We start from the raw sequence: 20,568 nt of genomic DNA on the forward strand, positions 1-20,568 counted from the left end.
CACTTAACTGAGTGTATGAGGTCAGAAAGAAAGGACGAACACAGGACAAACTCTTTGCCAGTAATTTTATTTTGAGATATTTTGTAGAACAGGGGAACCAATGATTACAAAAAAAAGTCCGTAAGTGTTCTACATGCTACACCTTAACCTAATTCATCATGCTTGCCTGGAAAAAGTACATAGAAATTTAACAAAAAACGTACAATTAAAACTGACGTACATTATACTCACCATTAACTTTACTTTAATGTACCTTTCTCTTGCCTCCATGCACGCAATTTTTTACATTACATTTAGATAAAAAATTAAGACTTGTAGGCGCTTCTTTAAACCATAGAGCAGTTTTTTTCCACTAAAGACAGAATGCACCTATAAATAAAAAAACAAAACAAAAAGAATGATATCCATATGGACAGTATTGGTGGAAAATGGAAAGCCTCGACTTCTTTTAGAACATAACAGATGAATTTGCATCCTACCGTAAAACAAAAGGAACACTTACACGCCCATATAGTGCCGAAATGAAAATGGAAGTCAGTCCAACTCCTCAATCTTCAATAATCACATTGAAATAACACATTTTTGATAAAATAAATATCGCACATCTGCTAGAAATAAATAATGATTACTGAAACACCTCACTATGTTAAATGCTAAAGTGAGACAGATTTCATCTACGCGACCACTTCATTTCATGGCATGAGGATGGTCATGTGTGTAAAGCACTAGTGCGGCTTCGAGTGTCTCTCGCGGCTGTTACCTTGAGGTAGATAACACATTTACATTAACGCCTACGATAATGGTTGCTGCTGGCATCATGTGTCAGATTTACAGTATGAAAGGGTTATTAAGGAAGCTTTCTTCAGGGGGAAAAGTCATGAAGTCAAACAAAAAGAAAAGAAAAGAAAAGAAAAGAAAAAGAAAAAAAAGGACATCCCATCCCGTTCTTTTTTCTGTATCCCATCCCAGGAAAGGGTGTTTGAAAGCACTTTAAATGCCTACAGCAATGTTAGCGTCTACCATCCTTCTTTATGTCACAGCCAAACAGCCAAACCTCCTCTCCCAACATCCATCTTTATTCAATTCTCTCCACTTTCTGTTCATCTACAGTACTTAAGTGTGCGAGTGACATGCCAGTTTAGCAATGAGGGCGTAGACATTAACCCATGAAGGCCTGGTGATCAAGGCTCAGAGTGATGACCAAAACTCTTTAAATATAATAAATCACCCCTCTCAACTCTTAAAAAAATAATAATAATAATAATAATTAAAAGTAATAAAAAAAGGTATGAAATGATTCAAGTACAATAATATACGATATTATTTTAAAAAAAACATAAAAACAAAACGGTCTAGATTCTGCACTGTGAGGGAGGATATAGATTTATTTAATTAAGATGCTTGAAGATGCTGCTGTATGTTTTGTGGGCTATTTGTGGGGAGCATTTGACAGCGCAGGGGGTGAGGGACGCCTGGATGGATTTAAGAGGCAAGTCATCAGTGCCGTCAAAGCCGGGCAGGGCCAGAGAGTCCAGCTGCACGTTGAGCACGATCTCCGTGTTCCTGCCGAGGAAGCCCTCGTCCAGCTCTCTCACCTCCGAGTGCTCCGTCTCCGAGCTGGCCACAGTCTCTCCGACCACCTCTTCCTTCCGGCTGAACAGGCGGTCCAGATAGCTGGTGTAAGTGCTCTCCTTCTGGAGGTGGTCCTCTTTGCGAATGTCCCAGCACGCTTCATCTATCAAACAGCCGCTCTCTTCAACTCTCTCCCCAGAGCCGAAGCTCTCCCAGGGCTGAGCGGGCCAGGCGCCGTCCCCGCTGACGACCCCCAGCCCTCCTCCGCCTAACTGGGCGAGGTTTACCAGGCACTTCTCCTCCTTCTCCTGACTTATGGACTTGGACATGGAGCCTGAGCGGGGAGCCTCCAGCTGGGAGACGGAGGAGTTGAGCTCGTTCAGGAGGCCCACCTCGTTGAGCAGGGCCACCTCCGGACAGGGCTCCGGCTGCAGACTCAGTTTGATGGTGCTAGCGATGAAGGAATCAAAGTCAAAGCCTGGGTTCTGCTGGCTCTGAGGCTTCTCTGTCTGGTGTTTCTCCTGCTCTCTGTCCTTCTCCACCGGACTCTGGGTCTTCTCGGCCTCCTTCAGCGCGATCTGGGCCTTCACCAGCCCATTCTTCTCGCACTTGCTCTTGGCCTTGCGGTCGGCCTTCTCCTTGCTCTGCTGCTCCTTCCAGTTGGAGAGGTCGATGATGAGCTTGGGTTCGTAGTAGTGGTTGACTTCACTGTCCCTCCAGATGAGGTTGTCCAGGTAGGAGGGCGACACGGCCTTGTAGTTACAGGTGTGGCTACACTGCAAGTCACAGTATTTGTTCTCGTGGTGGTCGTCGTCCTGCCAGGATCGCTCCGGCAGGAACAGAGTGGAGTAGTCGAAGGACGGCTCATCCAGGAACTTCTCCCGATCTCCATCAGCGTATTTACGAGGATCCACCTGGGAACAGACAACGGCCTTCGATTAGACTTTAACTCATCAAAAAGTACATTTTTGATGAACACTTACAACACGAAAAGCTATTTTCTATTTGTTGTCTATCATTTTTAGAGAAATTCAATACATAACCTTTAAATCTTCCCCTTTTCAGAAGCACATTGTCACACACCTCTTATAAGCATTGTAAAATGTATTACAAAGGGAAACAGAAAAAGAGAAGAAACTTATTGTTGAAGATCCTTAAAATTAACACACACCTGGACCTCCTCCTCGTCTGTCACATCAGAGAGAGCCCTCGGGTCAACCTGAACTTCGTCTGGGTCGTGGGTGCTGTGCAAGTGCCAATCAGCCTCTGACAGTTGGCTCTCGTGATACCTGATGGAGTACGGAGGAAAGAGACGTTAGAATAGCAACAATGAAGCACAAAACAACTCAAAAAAAGCTTGAGTTTTCAAACACACCATTAAACCAGTTCAGAAAAACTTGTCTGAGAGCAAAGTAAACAAGAAAAAATGAGCAGGATACCTGTCCCAGGTGTGACTGTGGCTCTGGTCCATGAGCAGGATATCATCTACTTCATCCTCTATGTGGAAGGGGTGCAGAGAGACAGGCTCGTCTAGGGGGAAGGAGTAGTCAGCCATATAGGGGTGGGCCAGAGCCTCCTCTGCAGTGAGACGATCCATGGGGTTAAAGGTCAGGATCTTCTCCAGGAAATCCAGGGCTGCATAGAGGGAGGAGAATGAGATTATCAAGTAGGAAACGAGATATGACCCTGGGGCGTCATAACAGAAAAATGTCCTAACCACTTGTCCCATCTTAAGAGAAAAAATCTTCCCATTACAGAAGCCATTCCTAAACTCATGTGTGTCCTATCCTAACTAGAACCTTTAACTCAATCTGCACTCATCCTGTCATGACTGAATCTGTGTTAAGAACGTACATGAGACTGACAACAGCTGTCTCGTGTCTGTGGAGGAGTGGACATACTGTACACCCATTAATACATGGGTCTGGAAATTTTAAAAAAATAGGCTAACGTCAATGCTTGCTTCTCCAACAAGCTAACATCAGTGTTAGCTTCTATTTTTTTTTTTTGACAGTTATTTTGAGTTTTGGACAGGATCCTAACTTCCTAAATTCCTCACTTCAGGATTTTTCCTAAATGCAGTTGTTCTGTAATACTAAAAATCCTAAATTTGATCACAAACTGTTTTGAGATAGGATTTTGAGACTCTGGATGTTTCTTTAGCGAGGCCCTGGACCCCATATCTTTGGTCTGTGTTCATATGAGAACTTGAATGTATAAATAAGTGGTGCTCACCCTGGGGACTGACGTCAGGCAGCAGCTTGGCCAGTGGTGTGTGAGGCTTGGACATGTCGTTGCGGATGAAGACGGGAATGACGCTGTGGAGCTCCTGTCGGTCTTCCTCTCGCAGCACAGGGATGGACTCCAGGATCAGCTGCATCTGCTCCAGTTCGTGGGCTCCTGAAACACCGGGCAGAGAAACATCAGGTGCTTTCTTGGGCGAGTTACACAACATTCAACGTCTGGATGGCTGAGTTTTTATTTAGCAGGGCTGAGCGCGGGAGATCATGAGAACAGAAATTATATTTGCCTAGTGCTCAGCTCAGGGCAGTTTCAACAAACAAGAACAGTCAGTCTCACCCAGCTCCAGCTGGTTTTCAAAAAAGGAGGGCAATGAGGACAGTAAGAACTGACTCTGGGTCTGTCTATTCTGAACACAAACATGTTGACTAACAGGATGAACATATCAGACCTGTGCCCCATCTTTACCTCAGAGTCACCTGACCTGCTTCAAAGACTGGCTGCCGGTGTGTTTGCATATGAATGGTAACAGTGAGTCACACTTAAAAACGTGAGTCAACACTTACCAGCAAAGAGGGTTTTCCCTGTGAGCATCTCAGCGAAGATGCAGCCGGCGGCCCACATGTCGATGGCTTTGGTGTAGTTGTTTGGAGAGAGCAGCAGGCGAGGAGATCTGTACCACTTAGTGACCAGACCTTCAGAGAGATGGCCCTGTGTTAGAGGGAGACAAGACATATTGAGTTGGAGCTACTCATCACCATATACATACATATATATATGAACTGTCATCATGTTTGGTTCATTCACAGTTTCGAGGCTCTAAAACCTGCCGTTTCCCCTCACTAACAGATAAATGGGATTAACTTTACTTCATGTGCCTCCACGTTTGCTATCCAACAACACTGCTGTTAACACGAGGCCTGGAGCAAACCGTGCCTGCTGGTCTGTGCTAAACCCGGTAACCCTGGGTCGTCTCCTTGACTCTGTGCTGGTCACGTACGCAGCACAGCACGGAGACAAAGAACCCAGAGAGAAAAGAAAGATGAAAGGGGGGAGATCAGACACGTGCGGGCCCTGTCAGCAGTCCGAGAGAACAGGATAATCCCCCGCTGCCACACACTCCACTCACCAATGACACACTGGTGACACCAATCTGCTCTCAACTACGGCTGCGGCTGTTGTCAACCATTGATTAATCGGTTAAAGTGACTTTTTAAGAAAGAAAAAGCCAAAGTTATGTGATTCCAGCTGAATATTTTCTGGTTTCTTTACTCCTCTGTGACAATAAACTGAATATCTTTGGGTTGAGGACAAAACAAGTCATTTAAGGACACATTTTGGGTCATCTGATCAACTTTTTTCACCATTTTTCTGACATTTTAAACACGTGAAAATAATGAACAGATTAATCAATAAAGAAAAGAAGTACAAGTTGCAGCCCTACAAACCAAACTACCAACAGGGACAGGGACAAAGGCAACTGACCTGTGTGTATGTGTGTGTACATACTGGGACATTGGGGGAGGGAAGGTGGTAAAACAACACCCTCGCTGCCCTCTCTCACTCCCCCCACATGCAGTGGAAGTTTGTGGTGAGACCAAAATGGTCGCCTCACCACTGAGCCAGGCTCCTGTTTCTGCCCTAAGTTAGTCACATATACTTGATGTCATGCCATCCTGGAGTGTATCACTGCACGCCCTTGTTTTGATGAGCCTATAAATGACACGCCACGTAGACTGTCGAACAGATAGAACTCCTTCCATCAGGTAACCAGTCTGGCAGCGGCTTTCACCAGGGAGCTTATTAAGAGCTTGAGGGGGAATTACAAGGTAGTAACACACTCGGGCAGGTCACACGCCTACTGAGAGAAACATCCAGCTCTCATTCTGAGTAACAGCCAGTAAATTGTGTGACCTATGCAAATGGAGTTACAGTCAGTGGAGAAACAAATGCATCCTGCTCAGCAGAGCATTGCGACAGAGATGTAGATTAGGTTAGCTTGAAAGAGTGTCGGGTCATTGCGTAAGGACAATTCAGTGTACGATGGACTCTGAACTGAAAGGAGCAGATTAGAGTTTGCCCACCAGCCGAGGACATAAAGTGCATTACGTTACCATTCCAACCCTCTTTACTTTTACTGATCTCTGAGGGAGCCACTCGCCACAAAAGGCAGACACACAGGCATGAAAGCATCAGCCAGCGCCATACCTCCGGCAACAGTTGGTGAATAACTTAACCACCTGATCTAGATCAGACCGGGCTGACATTTAATGACTCATAGCAGTCTCCCTCAGTGTCTCTGGCTGCGGTTAGTCACAGCAACCTTTAGCAGGTCAGGACAGATGTCAGAGAAGGTGAATGGTTGTGACTGACTACTCAATAAGATTCCCTTGCTGGCAATGAAAGTGTTCAGTCTTAAGTATCCCACACATACAAATCAATTCACTGGGACTGTATATAGTGGGTCAAGTGGAGTTCTTGAAGAAGACCATAAAACTATTTGTTAGAATGTTTTTGGGCTTGGAAAAAGTAAGTGGAATAACCTCTCTGAAATTCATTAAGTCTTAAAGTCGTCAACTGAGCCTTTTTCTAGTTGGATCCTGTGAACTCTGGTGCCAGACAGGCCTGTTGCTGGCTGAATAATTGGGTCAAATGTGTGTGTGCTCTTGCAGTTGTGGTTTGCCGAGTTGTGTGTCGCTTGTGTGGGCAGAGAGGACCTCTTTGAACCCGCCAGCCCCCCCCCTACTTAATACATTCCCTGAAAACTTCCCCGCTATTATCTCCACAACATTACAAATTACTAAATTTTATGCTGAGCCACAGGCAAGATCATACATTCCAGAGTTTTCCAAGTTTGCATTAGTGCAGCTACTTTGACTTGTGGCAAAATGAAAAGAGACCATTTTCTACAGCAAGAGTTTATCTGTATGACTCACACAAGTTTGTCAAGCACTTCTACTCTTCATTTGAAAAGACAAGACTTAAGATGATGATGGTGACATGTAAAACTAGACTGGATTTCACCTATTAAGAGAGCAGATGTGATATCACTTAGCTCAGCCACACATTAAATGTGCTACACTATTCAGGGGTCGTTTACAGCCTCAGTTAACCTCATTTAAATCCCAAACAGCTTGCTTAAGCACAACCTAAATGGACGAGGGTTATATCCACAGTATTCCTTCTTTGTCTTGTGAAAGGGTGGGCTGCAACTGCAAATGAACACAAGCTTAGATCCGCTTCAAATAAGGCTCTGAGCAAGGCTCCCCCAACGAGACAAAGAGCTGGATCCGGGCTGGACAAGTTGGATGAGTGCACGTGAATTCTTGTCATTCTTGATCCTGAGCCACCACGAGGGCCGGCCTAAAGGTTCACACAGGCAGAAACAACTCGCTTTCTCAGGACAATAGAAAGATAACACGGAAATTCAGGTAGTCTTGGCAGGCATCATTAAGCATACTTAAAAGAAAGACATGCAGGATTAATAAAAGCCTGAAGAACTCATGAGGAGTTTTGTTTTTATTAACCAGAGCAAAGCGAAAATCATGAGGAAATGCCTTCTGCTTATATATGATTTATGATGCTTCTTTACTGAAACTCTGCCAGAAACTGAGGTTCACTGGCAAAGAGCGCTTCTTTATTTAGATACAACGTTATTCAAATAACATGCACTCAGCCACCCAGCTGCCCCGGCTCACACAGCCTACTACAAGTATAGGGTGGTTTGTTTTTTGGACCCTAATGTCTGGCCAACACTGAAACTGACTGTTTTTATAACGCCTCCACACTCCACTGGGCAACACAGTGTCATGTGAGGGTGACAGGCCAAATGAGGCTTGTTTGGAAATGAACCTGAGACTCCACACACGCACACACATCAGATGACTATAGGTGCCATGGAAAAGTGTCTGGTTATCAGTGTCCCTCCCCCCCCCCACACACACACACACACCACACGGCTTTTGTTATCATAGTAGAGACAGACGAAACTGTTTGGAAAAGAGCAGCAGCAAAGCCTATTAAAGTCAGTCTGACAACACAACTAAAGCGTTTGTATCCTTGACAAAAACTCCGCAGCAGTAGTCTGATGCAGTACTACAGCAGACAATAGTCAAACACAAGAGAGCTGACCCCAGTCAAGCAGCTTTTCAATACCCACTTGCCCGCATGTTTCCCATCAGGAAAAACTGCTTATGTAGAGGGGAAAAAAGCCCACATAGCAAACCCTGCTGTAAGGGAGGAGCGCGGTAACATCGGGTGGGTGGCTGCAGTGACTGAACTCTATGAGAAACTCTCACTTCTTACTGGCAAAAATGAGCCTTCACTTGCCTTCTTTCTACTGCAAAAAGACCTATTGTTTCCACCAAAGACATGACTCATAGGAGAATATAGAAAACGTAGTAGTGGTGGTGAGCTGGGAATGAGCAGTTCGGGTAAACAAGTGTGTGTAAGACTTTCTCACAGCAGCGTATGATGTGGCAAGATCCTGACTGTGAGAGGGATATGAATGAGGCTGTGCCAGCCAGAGGGATTGCATCACGTGAGCCCACTTCAGACCCTCTGATGACTAATCTGAGACACGTGTAAGCATCTGACTGCCTCTGAGCTTTAAGGAGATCCAGCAGCTACAGTGACAGGGAAGGACAGACCCCCCAACCTACATTTCCCTCACATCACACCACCATATGGCCATCAAATGGAATTTTCCCATCCCTTTATAAGGTGACAGAAGCACACAAGGGCAATACAGGCCTTCCACCTGGCTGCAATTAGACAGGGTGATCTATACACTTCTCATACTAAAAGATAAAAGCAACTGACTTTATTGCTACCATTACACTGCTTTGCAAAACAAAATACAGGTTTATAGAGAGCATTAAAATGTGTACGTTCAACATTTGGGGTGCTAACATCTGGCTTTTAATGCCCAGGTTTACATTATGCTGGCATCTGATGAGAAACATGGAAAGAAACCTGTAACTCAAAGCCTTCTGACAGCCAATGACAGTCCAACCATTAAGGTCAGGCAGTTCTAATTTCAGGGAAAAATGTCAAACAGTTGCTGGTTCCGGCTTCTTAAATGTGAGTTTTTGCTGCTTTCCTTTCTTCAGGATCTTGTGGTAAGCATTTTTCACAATTTAGAAATTTCATGAAAATAATCAGCAGGCTAATCGCTATAAAAAAATGTTAGTTGCAGCCCTACTGCAAAAGGAAAAACGGGGGAAAACAAGCACTCTTGGATATAAATAAAACCTCACATGTTTTAATGCAGCATATCCATAACGGATCTGCTGCAGCCTTGAGCCTTCAACATTATCATCAGAAGCTGACAAACGCTCAAGGCTGAACCGAGCCTGCACTGTGCATGCTACATTCACACATCTTTTTTTTTCCACCTGGGAATGAGGATTATCTTCATCTTTGTTAAGCCACATTATCATGAACCCACTCATTTGTATATTTAGACTTTGAGTGGAGCATGTTTTCTCTATATTGTATACACTTGTAAACGGAAAAAGAATATTTCCCAGGGTTGTGTTTTCCGCAGCCTCACTTCTCCTGAGAAGGGAAACAGAGGCGTTACCTCAAGGAACCACATCCTGTCTTGTTTACATCCTGCTGTGAAACTGCATCACCCAGGGGAGCACCGCATTACTGGGCGAAATTGTAAACATCACGTGAGAGAGCAACAAAGCTCTCATCTTTTGGGGGGGGGGGGGGGCGTCTAGTCTGTGCAGCAACCACTCATCACAAAACTCCACTTTAAAAAAATCATATTCCAAATTCACCAAGAACACAAAACAGCTACTCAGAGACTGATCCTACCTTGTGAGAGTAGTGAGGGTCCATGATGCGGGCGAGCCCAAAGTCCCCAATCTTCAGTACCAGGTCCTCTGTGTTGACAAACAGGTTGGCAGGCTTGAGGTCGCGGTGCAGCACATTGGCAGAGTGGATGTACTTAAGGCCCCTGAGGAGCTGGTACATGAAGAGCCTGGCGTGGCCCTCAGACAGAAGACCCCTCTCCAGCACCTGACACAGGTCTGTCTCCATGTACTCCTGCACTATGTAGACCGAGTTGACCTCTGTCAGGGACACCACGTCCTCTGTGAGCCTGCGACCATTTGGGCCCAATGTCTCAAACACCTGGAGACACAGAAATAAGGGTCATATCAGATATAAATTCCTAAGATAATTATTCTTTGTTACTCTGAGCACAGTCCTTGCAACTTACCTTGACAATGTTGTCGTGATCAAGGCGTCGGATAATCTTGATTTCCCGCAGGGCGTGCTTCACACTCTGGGGGTCGGTCAAGATAATTTTCTTCACAGCTACACGCTTGTCACAGTCGGTGTCAACTGCAGAGAACACAAGGCCGTTCCCTCCGTAGCCAAGAGGCTTCAAGTCCATGTAGCGAGAACCCAGGTCGAAGCCGTGGATGTTCATCAGGGACTCAAACTTCTCTGCCATGATGACTGTTTTGAGGCTTTTACACCTGTTTTCTCTAACGTTTGGTCTCCAACAGAGGAACACCAACAGAGGAATTTATTTGGAAATTCCCCCACTGCTTCTGAGGCTAACTGACCCCTATACAGACGACTACCCAGTCCCCCCGTCTAGCCGTCACTGTCAAATGCGGGGCACTAATGTGTAGTTAAACTTTCTTTCCATTTTGAATAAGGAGAGAAAATGTAAACACTTAAATCCTCCACCAATCCTGTATCTTTAACTGAACAGTTCTTAGTAGTGTTTATAGACTGCAATGGAATGGACTGGAATGAGGCCCAATTAAAAAGCACTGAAACTATATTAAACTATAAAAGCATGTAGTTGCATCCTTACAGTGCAGATACATTCAGTGTACGACTGGTCCTGAGCAGCTTCATATGAAATGTGCCTAAATGCACTTTGTTGAAATCTTTTTTTGTCTTTTTTTTTTTTTTTTAATATTTAAATGTGTAATTTTTCTGTCAAGTCACCTGATCTATAAAATTGAAATGAGTCTGGCCTTTAAGTCTTCAAAGTAATTAGTGACCCTCAATGATCAGGTGGCTCAAGCTCGCCACAGTCGCAATCAAAACTATCCTCCATTTTACTTGGGTGTAACCTGAAAGACAAGGGGAAAAAAAGAGGAGAAAAAAGTGGTAAGATATAAAGCCAGATCAATTAAAGTGTAACGCCGCCATATTAAAGTGTGTTCACAGGTCTTGGGGAGTACTACTGCATATGTGAAAAAGTAGCATAAGCCTTTTGTGGCTCCAGAGGAAGCTGCATGCAATCTGTAAAATTGCCTCCAGTAATGTTACTCAGTGGCCGAGATGCATTGTGGGTAATGTGTTTTTTAATGGAAGAATAATGTATGGAATAAAACTGGCAATACCTCTGGTTCTGCTGTATCAATTTTGATAATTTGTTTTTAACGGCCTATTATGAGTCCAACACTGTCCTAGGAATGCAATGCAAGACCAAAATTCAGGGTTCCTACAGCTTTTCCATAATCAAATTAAAACACTTTTAAATCATTTTCAAGCTTTTCCAGCACTATAGGATGGAATACAATGCATTTTGTAATATAAAACTGCATTTTTAATCATACAATCAAATACCCTGTGTCATTAATAGATATCTTGCCCTAAAACTTTTGATCACTAGCTGTTGCAGAGATGGAGGGCAGTCTGTTGGTTGCTTTAATTTGAGTTTTTTTTATTTCTTTATTTAAAAATTCGAACTATTTAGCCAGGTTGCACTTTTTCATGAAAGTAATGCTGTTACAATTTCAAGCAGCTTCAAGTACTTTCTCAAGATATCCAAGCATTTGTCAGACGTTGGAAACAACACATTATATTCAAGCATTTTCAAGGATTTCCAGCACTCGTGCAAACCTGAAAACCTAATCAAAACTTGGTGCTTTCATTACCCATAATGCAATGTAGCCACTGAAGGTAATAGACTGATGTAGCAATGACATACTTTGTAGGCTAACCCAGAAGTTAACACCTGGTCCCCTTGACAAAAAGGGGATTTTGGATTATTGCAGAACAAAATCTCTGTGGCAAACACAGGTGTATGATATATACACGTTTTGTTCAGCAAGACAATCTGCACAGATGAACACCACTTTTGTGATTATCAAAGCGTGAATTAAATCGCTAGAAGTAAAAAGCTAATGTTAAATACACAGATTACATTGCGGTCACATGACTCAAACATCACCACCACTAAGCGTCTTACTACACATTTACTATACACATTTTCTATAAACTGATAAATGTACAAGTTGTAAAGTTAGAATAGTTTGTAATTCAAGCCGGCCTGTAAAGACGGACTAGTGAGTAGATAAGTTTCCGTTAGCAACCGGCGTTTATAAGACGCATATGCGCTCTATAATTCAGCGGTGGGACGTTTAGTGATGTATTTTATGTCTTAGAACGATAAAAGTACAGACGACAGACCTTTTTTTCAAGCATTTAACCAAAAACTTGTTCAAATAACCCCTTGATTTTGAGAGAAGGGAACCATAAGTGCTAAAATACTAACTGATTTCCAGGTTTTAGGACTCATTACTACACCACTCTATATCACCCACAATGCAACTTAACCAGAGTGACATCACTGGAGGCAATAGATCAAATCACACACAGCTTCCTCTGAAGTCACAAAAGGTATTATACTATTTTCCCCCCACATATATTACTCCCCCTATAATGTGTAAAATTGATAACCCTTTAACAATGTGACATTTTCCACAAAATATCATACCTCACCTTTATTATTGTTAAACATGATAATAGTTCCGTTAAAGCAGCAGACAAACAACAAATGGTCTCAATCACCGGCTTTAAGTTGAAACGTGGTGTCATGGAAACTAACCCTCCCCCGCCCGGTTTCAGCGCCTGCTAGCTAGTCCGGTTTCTGGGTATCGATAATAACGTGAGCGAGGTTAACACAACGTGCTTGAGATTATCTGTTTATCACCCTTGGGTGTCTTTACATACCACAAATTAAAGACAAACAACAGCGTTCATTTGGAGATTTTCGCGTTCATACCACCTATTTTTAGCCTTCAGTGAGTCTGTGACTGGCTAGAGGAAAATAAGCCACGAATGGAAGCATAACGGCAGGCTGACAAGGCACTGACAGACCTCCGTCGACCGAATGTACCACATAACCATGAGCACCCGGTAACACACACATACATCACATTAAAGAAGGGAACAAAGAGCCAGAAACGCTGCCTGTTTTATAAATATTAAACACAACGTTCAGGGGGAACCCGCCGATAGCGGGAACAAAGGAGTCGTTGTTGGCGGAGGCATCTGACTACGTGGTACAGCCGCTCTCCTTGCGCTAAGCAGCACAAAGCCGACATCGGTTAAACCGCTAAAAACGATCGCGAATCCACAGTGAAACGGCATAAAATACAACAGTGACAAGCATAGGCCAATAGCAGGTTACTTACAGTCCTTATTCGTCGCATTAGTTTCGTTATGTCTTTAATCAAACCCTGGAAGAGGTTTGACTGCGCTCCACTACCGAGTCCTGCGGGTCTGTTGCAATCGCCATTTAGGCTGGGCTGCTCTATGAAAGGCAGCGGTGACGTCACGAGGCTACCTTCATGGATTGTCGGAAATACGCCAACTACGGTGAGAGCCCCTCAGAGATTATATGATGAAGTAGTGATTCCCGGTGATGTGAGAGGCTTTTGGGGCCTATTATGAATACGATTATTTATTTATTTTTATTTAAGTATCACTAGCACTTTGTATTATTATCTCATTATTACCTTATTGTTATATTGACTATGATTATCAGTTAGCTATAATAATATTTTGAAGCCACTCTCTTGTTTACTGTGTTCATTGGTGATAATTTTGATGCAACAAATAAAATTTAGCCCTCATATTTACATTTATTTACATTATATTTATTGTTTGTTTGTAATCAAGATTTCCATGATCCCAGAAACATTATACCCCTCTCTCTCTGTCTCATCTTTCTTGAGATGCCTTTGTTTGTCTTTTAAATATCATTAGTAATGTACTAAACATTTCATACAAATATACAGTAGGCTAAATGGATTGCATGGATTTATGTATTTATTTTATTTGCACACACACAAGATTAGATAAAGAATAACAGATGACTATGGAAAGCCATCAGGCTTATATGACAGATATTGTATATATTATAGATTATACTCCATTACAGAAACAAAAAGAAACAGAAGAAAAAAAACGATAAAAAAATGTATAAAACATAATTTGGAAAAATACAATAAATGCCAGATAACACACAATAAACAGAAAAACTAATCAATCAATAGACAATGATCCAATTTGATCCTCTGGATATGTCAACGAGTCATGGTTGAAGTGATGTTTTTTTATATTCTATGGCAAATGTATGCAAAATATAGGCCTATATTAATAAAAGCCAGAAAATAAGATACTTTTAACAGTGCAGATTTCTGGCGAGTCTTGCAAACTCTAATATATCAGACATTGTGGGCTATGTCATTAACAGAACGCACTCTGGAGTGGGTCGTTTTCACAACTTGGAGCTTCGAGCTGTATGTGAACGCAGCACGAGTCATTCAAAACATGTGTTGTTAGTTGGAAATCACGTGTCAGCGGTAGATTCAAAATCCAGCTTGAATTTTACAGGTTACGGTAATGGATGCAATGATAACAACATTGTGTAAATTCCAGCAATGGTTCTAGGAAACAACGCTGTAAAGCAAAGTTCAGTTCCAGATAGAATAAAAATCATAGCTCACTTGACCTATAACACAATTCTAGTAGCGACAAAGACAGCAGGTTTGTTTTGTTGTGTTTGCTTCCTCTTAAACATCCTGTTTTAGCCAAGGAAAGATCAAAACATCCAAAAACTGTTGGCCAGACTGCACACAAACGCTGCAGACCAGGTGATAAGTCAGTAATTATCTTACCTGAAAGAGAGATCTCAGTGTTTGTGTTTTCTTCTTTCTATTTCGCTGTTTATTAATTCACACTCTTCCAAAAACTGAGTCGAGCCAACAAATGTCGCCTGTCAATAACTGATGTCTCCTTACAGGTTAGATTCTCTTATTTTCCATCCATGCGCCTTTTTGTTGTTGTTTGTTTCGTCTTTCCATATAAGGTGATGTTTTCCGGATTGGTCCACGAGTTGTTTTCCATATTTGTTTTCTGTCTAATGTGTCAGATTATGGCACGCAGCATCGCATTAGTGAGAACAGTTCACTCACTGCGGTTTGCGGATTTATAGAAAGTCCATCTGGCACCGAGATGCGCAGGGTGTTTCTCACAGCTGATCCCCACGAGGCGTACACATCCCGAACAAAACAGAGTCAAAGGATCACGAAAGGCACTATTTATCTATGTATCTGTGTTTAGATTCCCTCTGGTGTCCCACAGTCAGCGCCTGGTTCGTCCTTCTCTGCGTGTTTGGATGAATGAACGGAGGGTGGATGGGGCGGGCAGCAGCAGCATCACAGCCGCAGCAGTCTACATCAGCATCCGCAGCCAGACCATGTGAGGACCCATGTGCCCGGGAATGCAGATGCCTCTCACAGGCCGGGATGGGCTCTGCGATGGAGAGCAGGACCTGCATGCGGACCGAGCGGGATGCGACAGACTTCAGAGGGACTTATTGTCCCGGTTATTAGTCGGTCAAAGACAGAGACACGTTGGGAAAAAGAAAATGAGACCGTCTTCTTATTCTCAGGTGATAGTGACGTAGTAGTTTGTTATTCTGTCTCATGCACCAACCCCAGAGACACCAGGTTATGTAACAATAGCTACAATCACAACACCTCGTGTGATGGTAGCTTATTTTAAAGACAGATAAAGGAAAGAAAGATGTTATTGAAGCAGTAGAGCCTTTAAAACTTGTATTTCCTTGAGATGAGATATAGTAAACAGTATATAAAGGTACATTGTGTAGTTTTGGGTGGAAGAGAAATATCTTCATTGACTGAAGAAAAAAAACCAAACAAAATAAATAAACAAACTCTCTTCTGTCACTAGTAACTAAAGTTGTCATATAAATGTAGTGGATTACAATGCTGAGTATAGTATTTGCCTCTAAATTGTCGTGGAGTACTTGAGTATCTCCATTTTCTGCTTTCTTGCTGCTATATACTTCCACTCCACTACATTTCCATATCCACTACTTCAATAACTAGTTACTTTGCAGATTACAAGCTGCATCAGGGCCAAAGTAGCACATTTTAAAATGTATTTATTTGATCGACAATCAGAATCAGATAATCGATATACTTTTACACTTTTGATACTTAATTACATTTATTGCCAGCACATTACTCGTGATACTTAAAGGTGCACTATGTATTTTGAGGGAACACATTTTAATCAGAAGAGAAATATCTTCACTGACTGTTTTTTGTTCAGCTGTTCTCAGAGGAACACAAGGTCACCAGAACACTGTTTGAAGCTAGAAAGGTGGCAGGGTCCAAAGTTAAACAGTATGAATGCACCTTTAAGAAATTGAAAATGATAATTTATTGATCCATTCAAGCTTTGGGTTGGTGTCCAACCCGGGTGCCAGTCAGTATTTGTTAATCTGTGGATGAGACTCAAGAATCAACTACCTTTCTCCAAGAAACCAAAGAAAAGGAGGAGGGGTCATTACATCACCAACTCTTGCTTTAGTGCCAGACTGTGGTGACGAGAAACACACTAAAACCCAACATATCTATGTCGTATGACGTCTAAAGAAGAAATGCCTCCAGAAAATGAATGACTTCAGAGCATAGGTTAACCACTGATTATTTCTAAATGATTGACAGGGCTGATAACGGGGCAGGTCTGACCAATATCGCTGATATAAGCCTTTCCCAAATGAAATCGAGGGACAAACGACGTGTCATTAAAAAAGTCAGTGGTTAACCTACTCTGTGAAGTGTGTTCTTTCATTTTCTGGAGGCATTTCTTCATCAGAAGTCATAACGCAGATATGTTGGGTTTGGTTGTGTCTCTCCATGCATAACAAATACTGACACCTTGGCTTGGCAGCTCGGGTCAGAGGCCAATCCAAAGCGTTAGTATTTGACGAGAACTATCTTTCTCCAGGAAGTTACATTTCAGTCCAGTCTCCAGGATATAATGTGAGCAGTTCTGCATGGATCCAAGGTTGGCATTTGTACCAAATCACATTCACATTATATGCTTATTATCTGACTTCCACATCAGGAGGTGGAGGAGAGGATGGTTGTGTTATTACATCCAACAAGGCTGCAACGTTGACCGCTGTTTAAGTCACACCACTTGATATTTTTAAGGAGACCTGCAGATGTTTCCAGCGTTTTTTGTGGCAACTAAAAACTGCTATATTTCATCGGAAGTTGGACCATCTCGATCTGTGATCGTGGCGACTAAAACAGGTATTTTAAGCCAAACCATGATGTTTTCCTAACCTTAACCAAGTGGTTTATGTGCATAAAGCTAACCAGAGCATAAGCACAGCGTTGTGACGAGAGAGAAATAGCAAATTCAACCTAAACAAGCATGAAGAAACGTTCAGTTTTAAGTTGTGTGGGGTTTTGCAGAAAGTCCCATAACTGAATAAACTAGCTGTTCTCATAGGAAAATAAGGTCCCCAGAACACTGTTTGAATCTAGAAAGGTAGCAGGGTCCGCCACATATAAACAAAGTAAAACAGTTTGAAATTGTGTCATCCTTTAAGGTCAGTTTGTTTATTCAGTTTATTCAGTCATGAAAACAAAGAGAGTTTGTTTATTTAGTTTGTTGAGGCATAACAAATCAGTCAATGAAGATCTTCTCTTCTGATTAAGATTTCTTCCCCAAAACTTCAGAGTGCACCTTTAAAATGTCCTTTCTTTACCAATGATCTTGCTGCTACAGTACGATTCCCTCCCGCTGCCCTCTGACGCTCTTTCACAAGACTCACTGATTGCTTTGGATCAAAGCTGACATTAATGATTAAATCAGATTTGTAGATAAGGTATTGGCACTTGCTTGCACATTTAGTGAATGAATGGAGGTATGAAGGAAACGCTGCGTACTGCATCTCATTCCCTCACACTTGATATTGTTTTGGAGAGAAGACGGATTAAAATAACATCTTCTTAGTCTGTTGTTTGTATTCCAGTCTCAACCAGGCTTCCTTCGTTACATCATGAGACAAAAGGTTGACACCGAATCTTAACCCAACACATCTTCACCGTGTAAATTAGTCGAGATCACAGTGAGTGCTGTCTTACTGCAATGAGCTACGGTCCAAAACAAACACCGCACTGTTTCAATCCAGGGGTCATGTTTGTTGAGCACAGAGTTGTGTGACGAATCAAGTTGTGCACACGCTGTGTTCATCTGCTGCTGATAGTGGTATGACTCTTACTGACACACACTTTCACCTACGTGTCTCAGTATCACCTGTTCTCAGGAATATCCTCAACATCTCTAACACTAATGAAATCTTCTCCCCACTCACCGATGCTGAAATTGTCCAGAGTCGAGCGCAGCATCATGGTACAGCAGTTAATAATCCATCCAGGAGAATTTATACTGTATATCCAGACAGGTGGAGAGGTTTCAGCTCAGTCCGGTATCTCCCTCTATATGTGTGGGTATGTGAGTGTGTTCTCAGAGATCTGTCAGTGTGTTGTCCTACTCCATGTGCCTCTGCTTGTGAGGTGGAGCTCCATGGACAGTTAATATAGGCCAGGCCAGTGAGGGGAGGAGTCTGCTCTGTGCATGGCATGGCCCTGTCAGTGTGTCAGACTCACTACCAGCAGAGTCCACTGCCACCATTCCTCTCTGTCTCGGCCCTTCACTGCTACTTTCTTCTTCTCCTTTCTTTTCTCCTGTTTTTTTTCCTCTCTGCATGTTTTGCTCCAGAAGTATAATCTTGTGCAGCCCGCAGTGAAATATGTCCCTGTTTCTGGGTGAGACCTTTGCAAATCCAGTTTCAGTGATTCATGATTTTTTTTTTTTATATCTGTCAGCTTAAATCAGAGGATTACACGGCAGTAATGGGTTGTGAATGTTCTGTGTTTCTTAGGATTAGAAAATCCCTCAAAAACACATCTGATTGAAATGAAAAATACATGTTTATATAGCTTTAAAGCAGGCACATTACAGCACATCAGAGGTGGCAAATGTACACACATTCTTTACTCAAGTAGAAGTACAGATACTTATCTGTATCATTACAAATACAAGAAGTATTTGTACTTAATTACTTCCCACCTATGAGGGTCATACATTTCCACAAGCTTGACAGTCATCATCAGTGTCGTATAAAGTACACAAAAGTAATATTTGTGTTACAGTAAAGATCTCTCGTTATAATATTACTTTGGTAGAGGTGAAAGTCACCCACACCAACAGTACTTGAGTAAAGTATCTGATATTAAATGTACTTAAGTATCAACAATCGTCAGGCAATAGATAGAAGATACAAGTAAAAGTAAATTAAACATATATTTACATGAACTAGAGGTTGACCGATTATTGGATGGGATCTTCAGTTTGTTATGATGATCAGTATCAGTCTTATTTTCAATCCAATTGCTGATAGAATAAATACATTTAAAATGCTTTACTTTGGCTCTGGTGCAGTATGTAATCTGCCAAGTAACTAGTAACTAAAGTTATCAAAAAAATGTAGTGGAGTAAAAAGTATGAAGTATATATATGTACTGTAAAATTGTAAGTACAGAACTTGAGTAAATGCATTATTGGAATGTAACTATGTACATTTACTCAAGTTACAATTTTGAGGTATTTGTAGTGTTGTTGTACCTGTTATTGTTGCATCATTATATTCAGTGATAGAATGTAACTAAGTACATTTACCCAAGTACTGCACTTAAGTACAAATTCAAGGTGTGTGTTTCTTATTTCTATTTTCTGCCACTTCATACTTCCACTTCAAAACATTTTTGAGGCAAATATTCTACTTTTTAATCCACTACATTCATTTGATAGCTTTAGTTACTAGTTAGTTCACAGATTACATGCTGCGTCAGAGTCAAAGGAGAAAATGGATTACATCAAATAAATGAAGTTGAGTAGTACATTTCCCTTGAAAATGTATATGTACAGTATATATATGTATATGTACATGTATAAAGTAGCAGGAAACGGAAATACTCAAGTACAAATACCTCAAAATTGTATTTAAGCAAGGTACTGTTCATATGGGTGACTTGAAACACAACATCTTTATTTTTTACTTTTTTTGACAACCATGAGTAAATGTACTTAGTTACATCCCATCACTGGTCATCAGATCGGACAGTATATGTCAGTACAATGAGACACTTTTATGAGTTTGCAGTTCATCCTCTGAAGGGGGAGTCTGTGTGTTCATTGCTCTCTGTAATGGTCAGTGTCAGCGGGGGGTTTATGAAGTTGTGATTCTACAAATGCCAGAGAAGATTCCCTCTGGAGAACGATGGCTGTTTTCCTCCTGTCTCACAAATCCTTTTGCTCTATTCTCACAATATCACATGATGTCTGTCACCCTCCTCCGTCTCCGTCTGCTGGCATGTCGACAGACTGTCATGTTTGGACTGTAAGGAAATGTGTGCGTGCATATTTGTTTGATATTCAAACCAGACTGCAGCAGGGTCTGGACCCAGTGTGTGTTATCAAAATACGTGAATGGACGTGTGAGGAAATGAGGGCAAAGCTGTGGGTTTTGTGTTGTTTGCCTATATTTTGCTTTTCCTCTGACTGCTCTCTGATTATCGCTTCGCTGGACCTGATATC

General features: G+C 42.1%; 1 protein-coding gene across 3 annotated transcripts; it reads right to left on the minus strand.

Annotated features, from left to right (window-relative positions):
• Positions 1-50: 50 nt before the first annotated feature.
• Positions 51-18,462, minus strand: mapk6 (mitogen-activated protein kinase 6). 3 transcript variants are annotated; one of them, XM_084355323.1, is made up of 8 exons: positions 18,284-18,462; positions 10,046-10,919; positions 9,640-9,957; positions 4,380-4,524; positions 3,808-3,972; positions 3,012-3,207; positions 2,744-2,861; positions 51-2,486 (listed from the first exon to the last, which is right to left on the minus strand). In XM_084355323.1, the coding sequence occupies exons 2-8, from the start codon at positions 10,280-10,282 to the stop codon at positions 1,389-1,391; spliced, it is 2,277 nt and encodes a 758-aa protein (XP_084211449.1). In that variant the 5' UTR covers positions 10,283-10,919; positions 18,284-18,462; the 3' UTR covers positions 51-1,388. The 3 variants fall into 3 exon arrangements, with proteins under 3 accessions (XP_084211449.1, XP_084211450.1, XP_084211448.1); XM_084355324.1 differs by lacking the exon at positions 18,284-18,462 and adding an exon at positions 14,760-15,229; XM_084355322.1 differs by lacking the exon at positions 18,284-18,462 and adding an exon at positions 13,272-13,400.
• Positions 18,463-20,568: the final 2,106 nt, after the last annotated feature.

The sequence above is a fragment of the Pagrus pagrus genome (assembly GCF_965226575.1).
Source record: "Pagrus pagrus genome assembly, chromosome: 1".
Lineage (NCBI taxonomy): Eukaryota > Metazoa > Chordata > Actinopteri > Spariformes > Sparidae > Pagrus > Pagrus pagrus.

Excerpts from the sequence above, each read along its gene's own strand:
- mapk6 (XM_084355323.1), bottom strand. The coding sequence starts at position 10,282 with ATGGCAGAGAAGTTTGAGTCCCTGATGAACATCCACGGCTTCGACCTG. Across the intron at positions 9,958-10,045 it reads ATCACGACAACATTGTCAAG|GTGTTTGAGACATTGGGCCC; the intron begins GTAAGTTGCAAG and ends CTGTGTCTCCAG. Across the intron at positions 3,973-4,379 it reads AGGGAAAACCCTCTTTGCTG|GAGCCCACGAACTGGAGCAG; the intron begins GTAAGTGTTGAC and ends CCGGTGTTTCAG.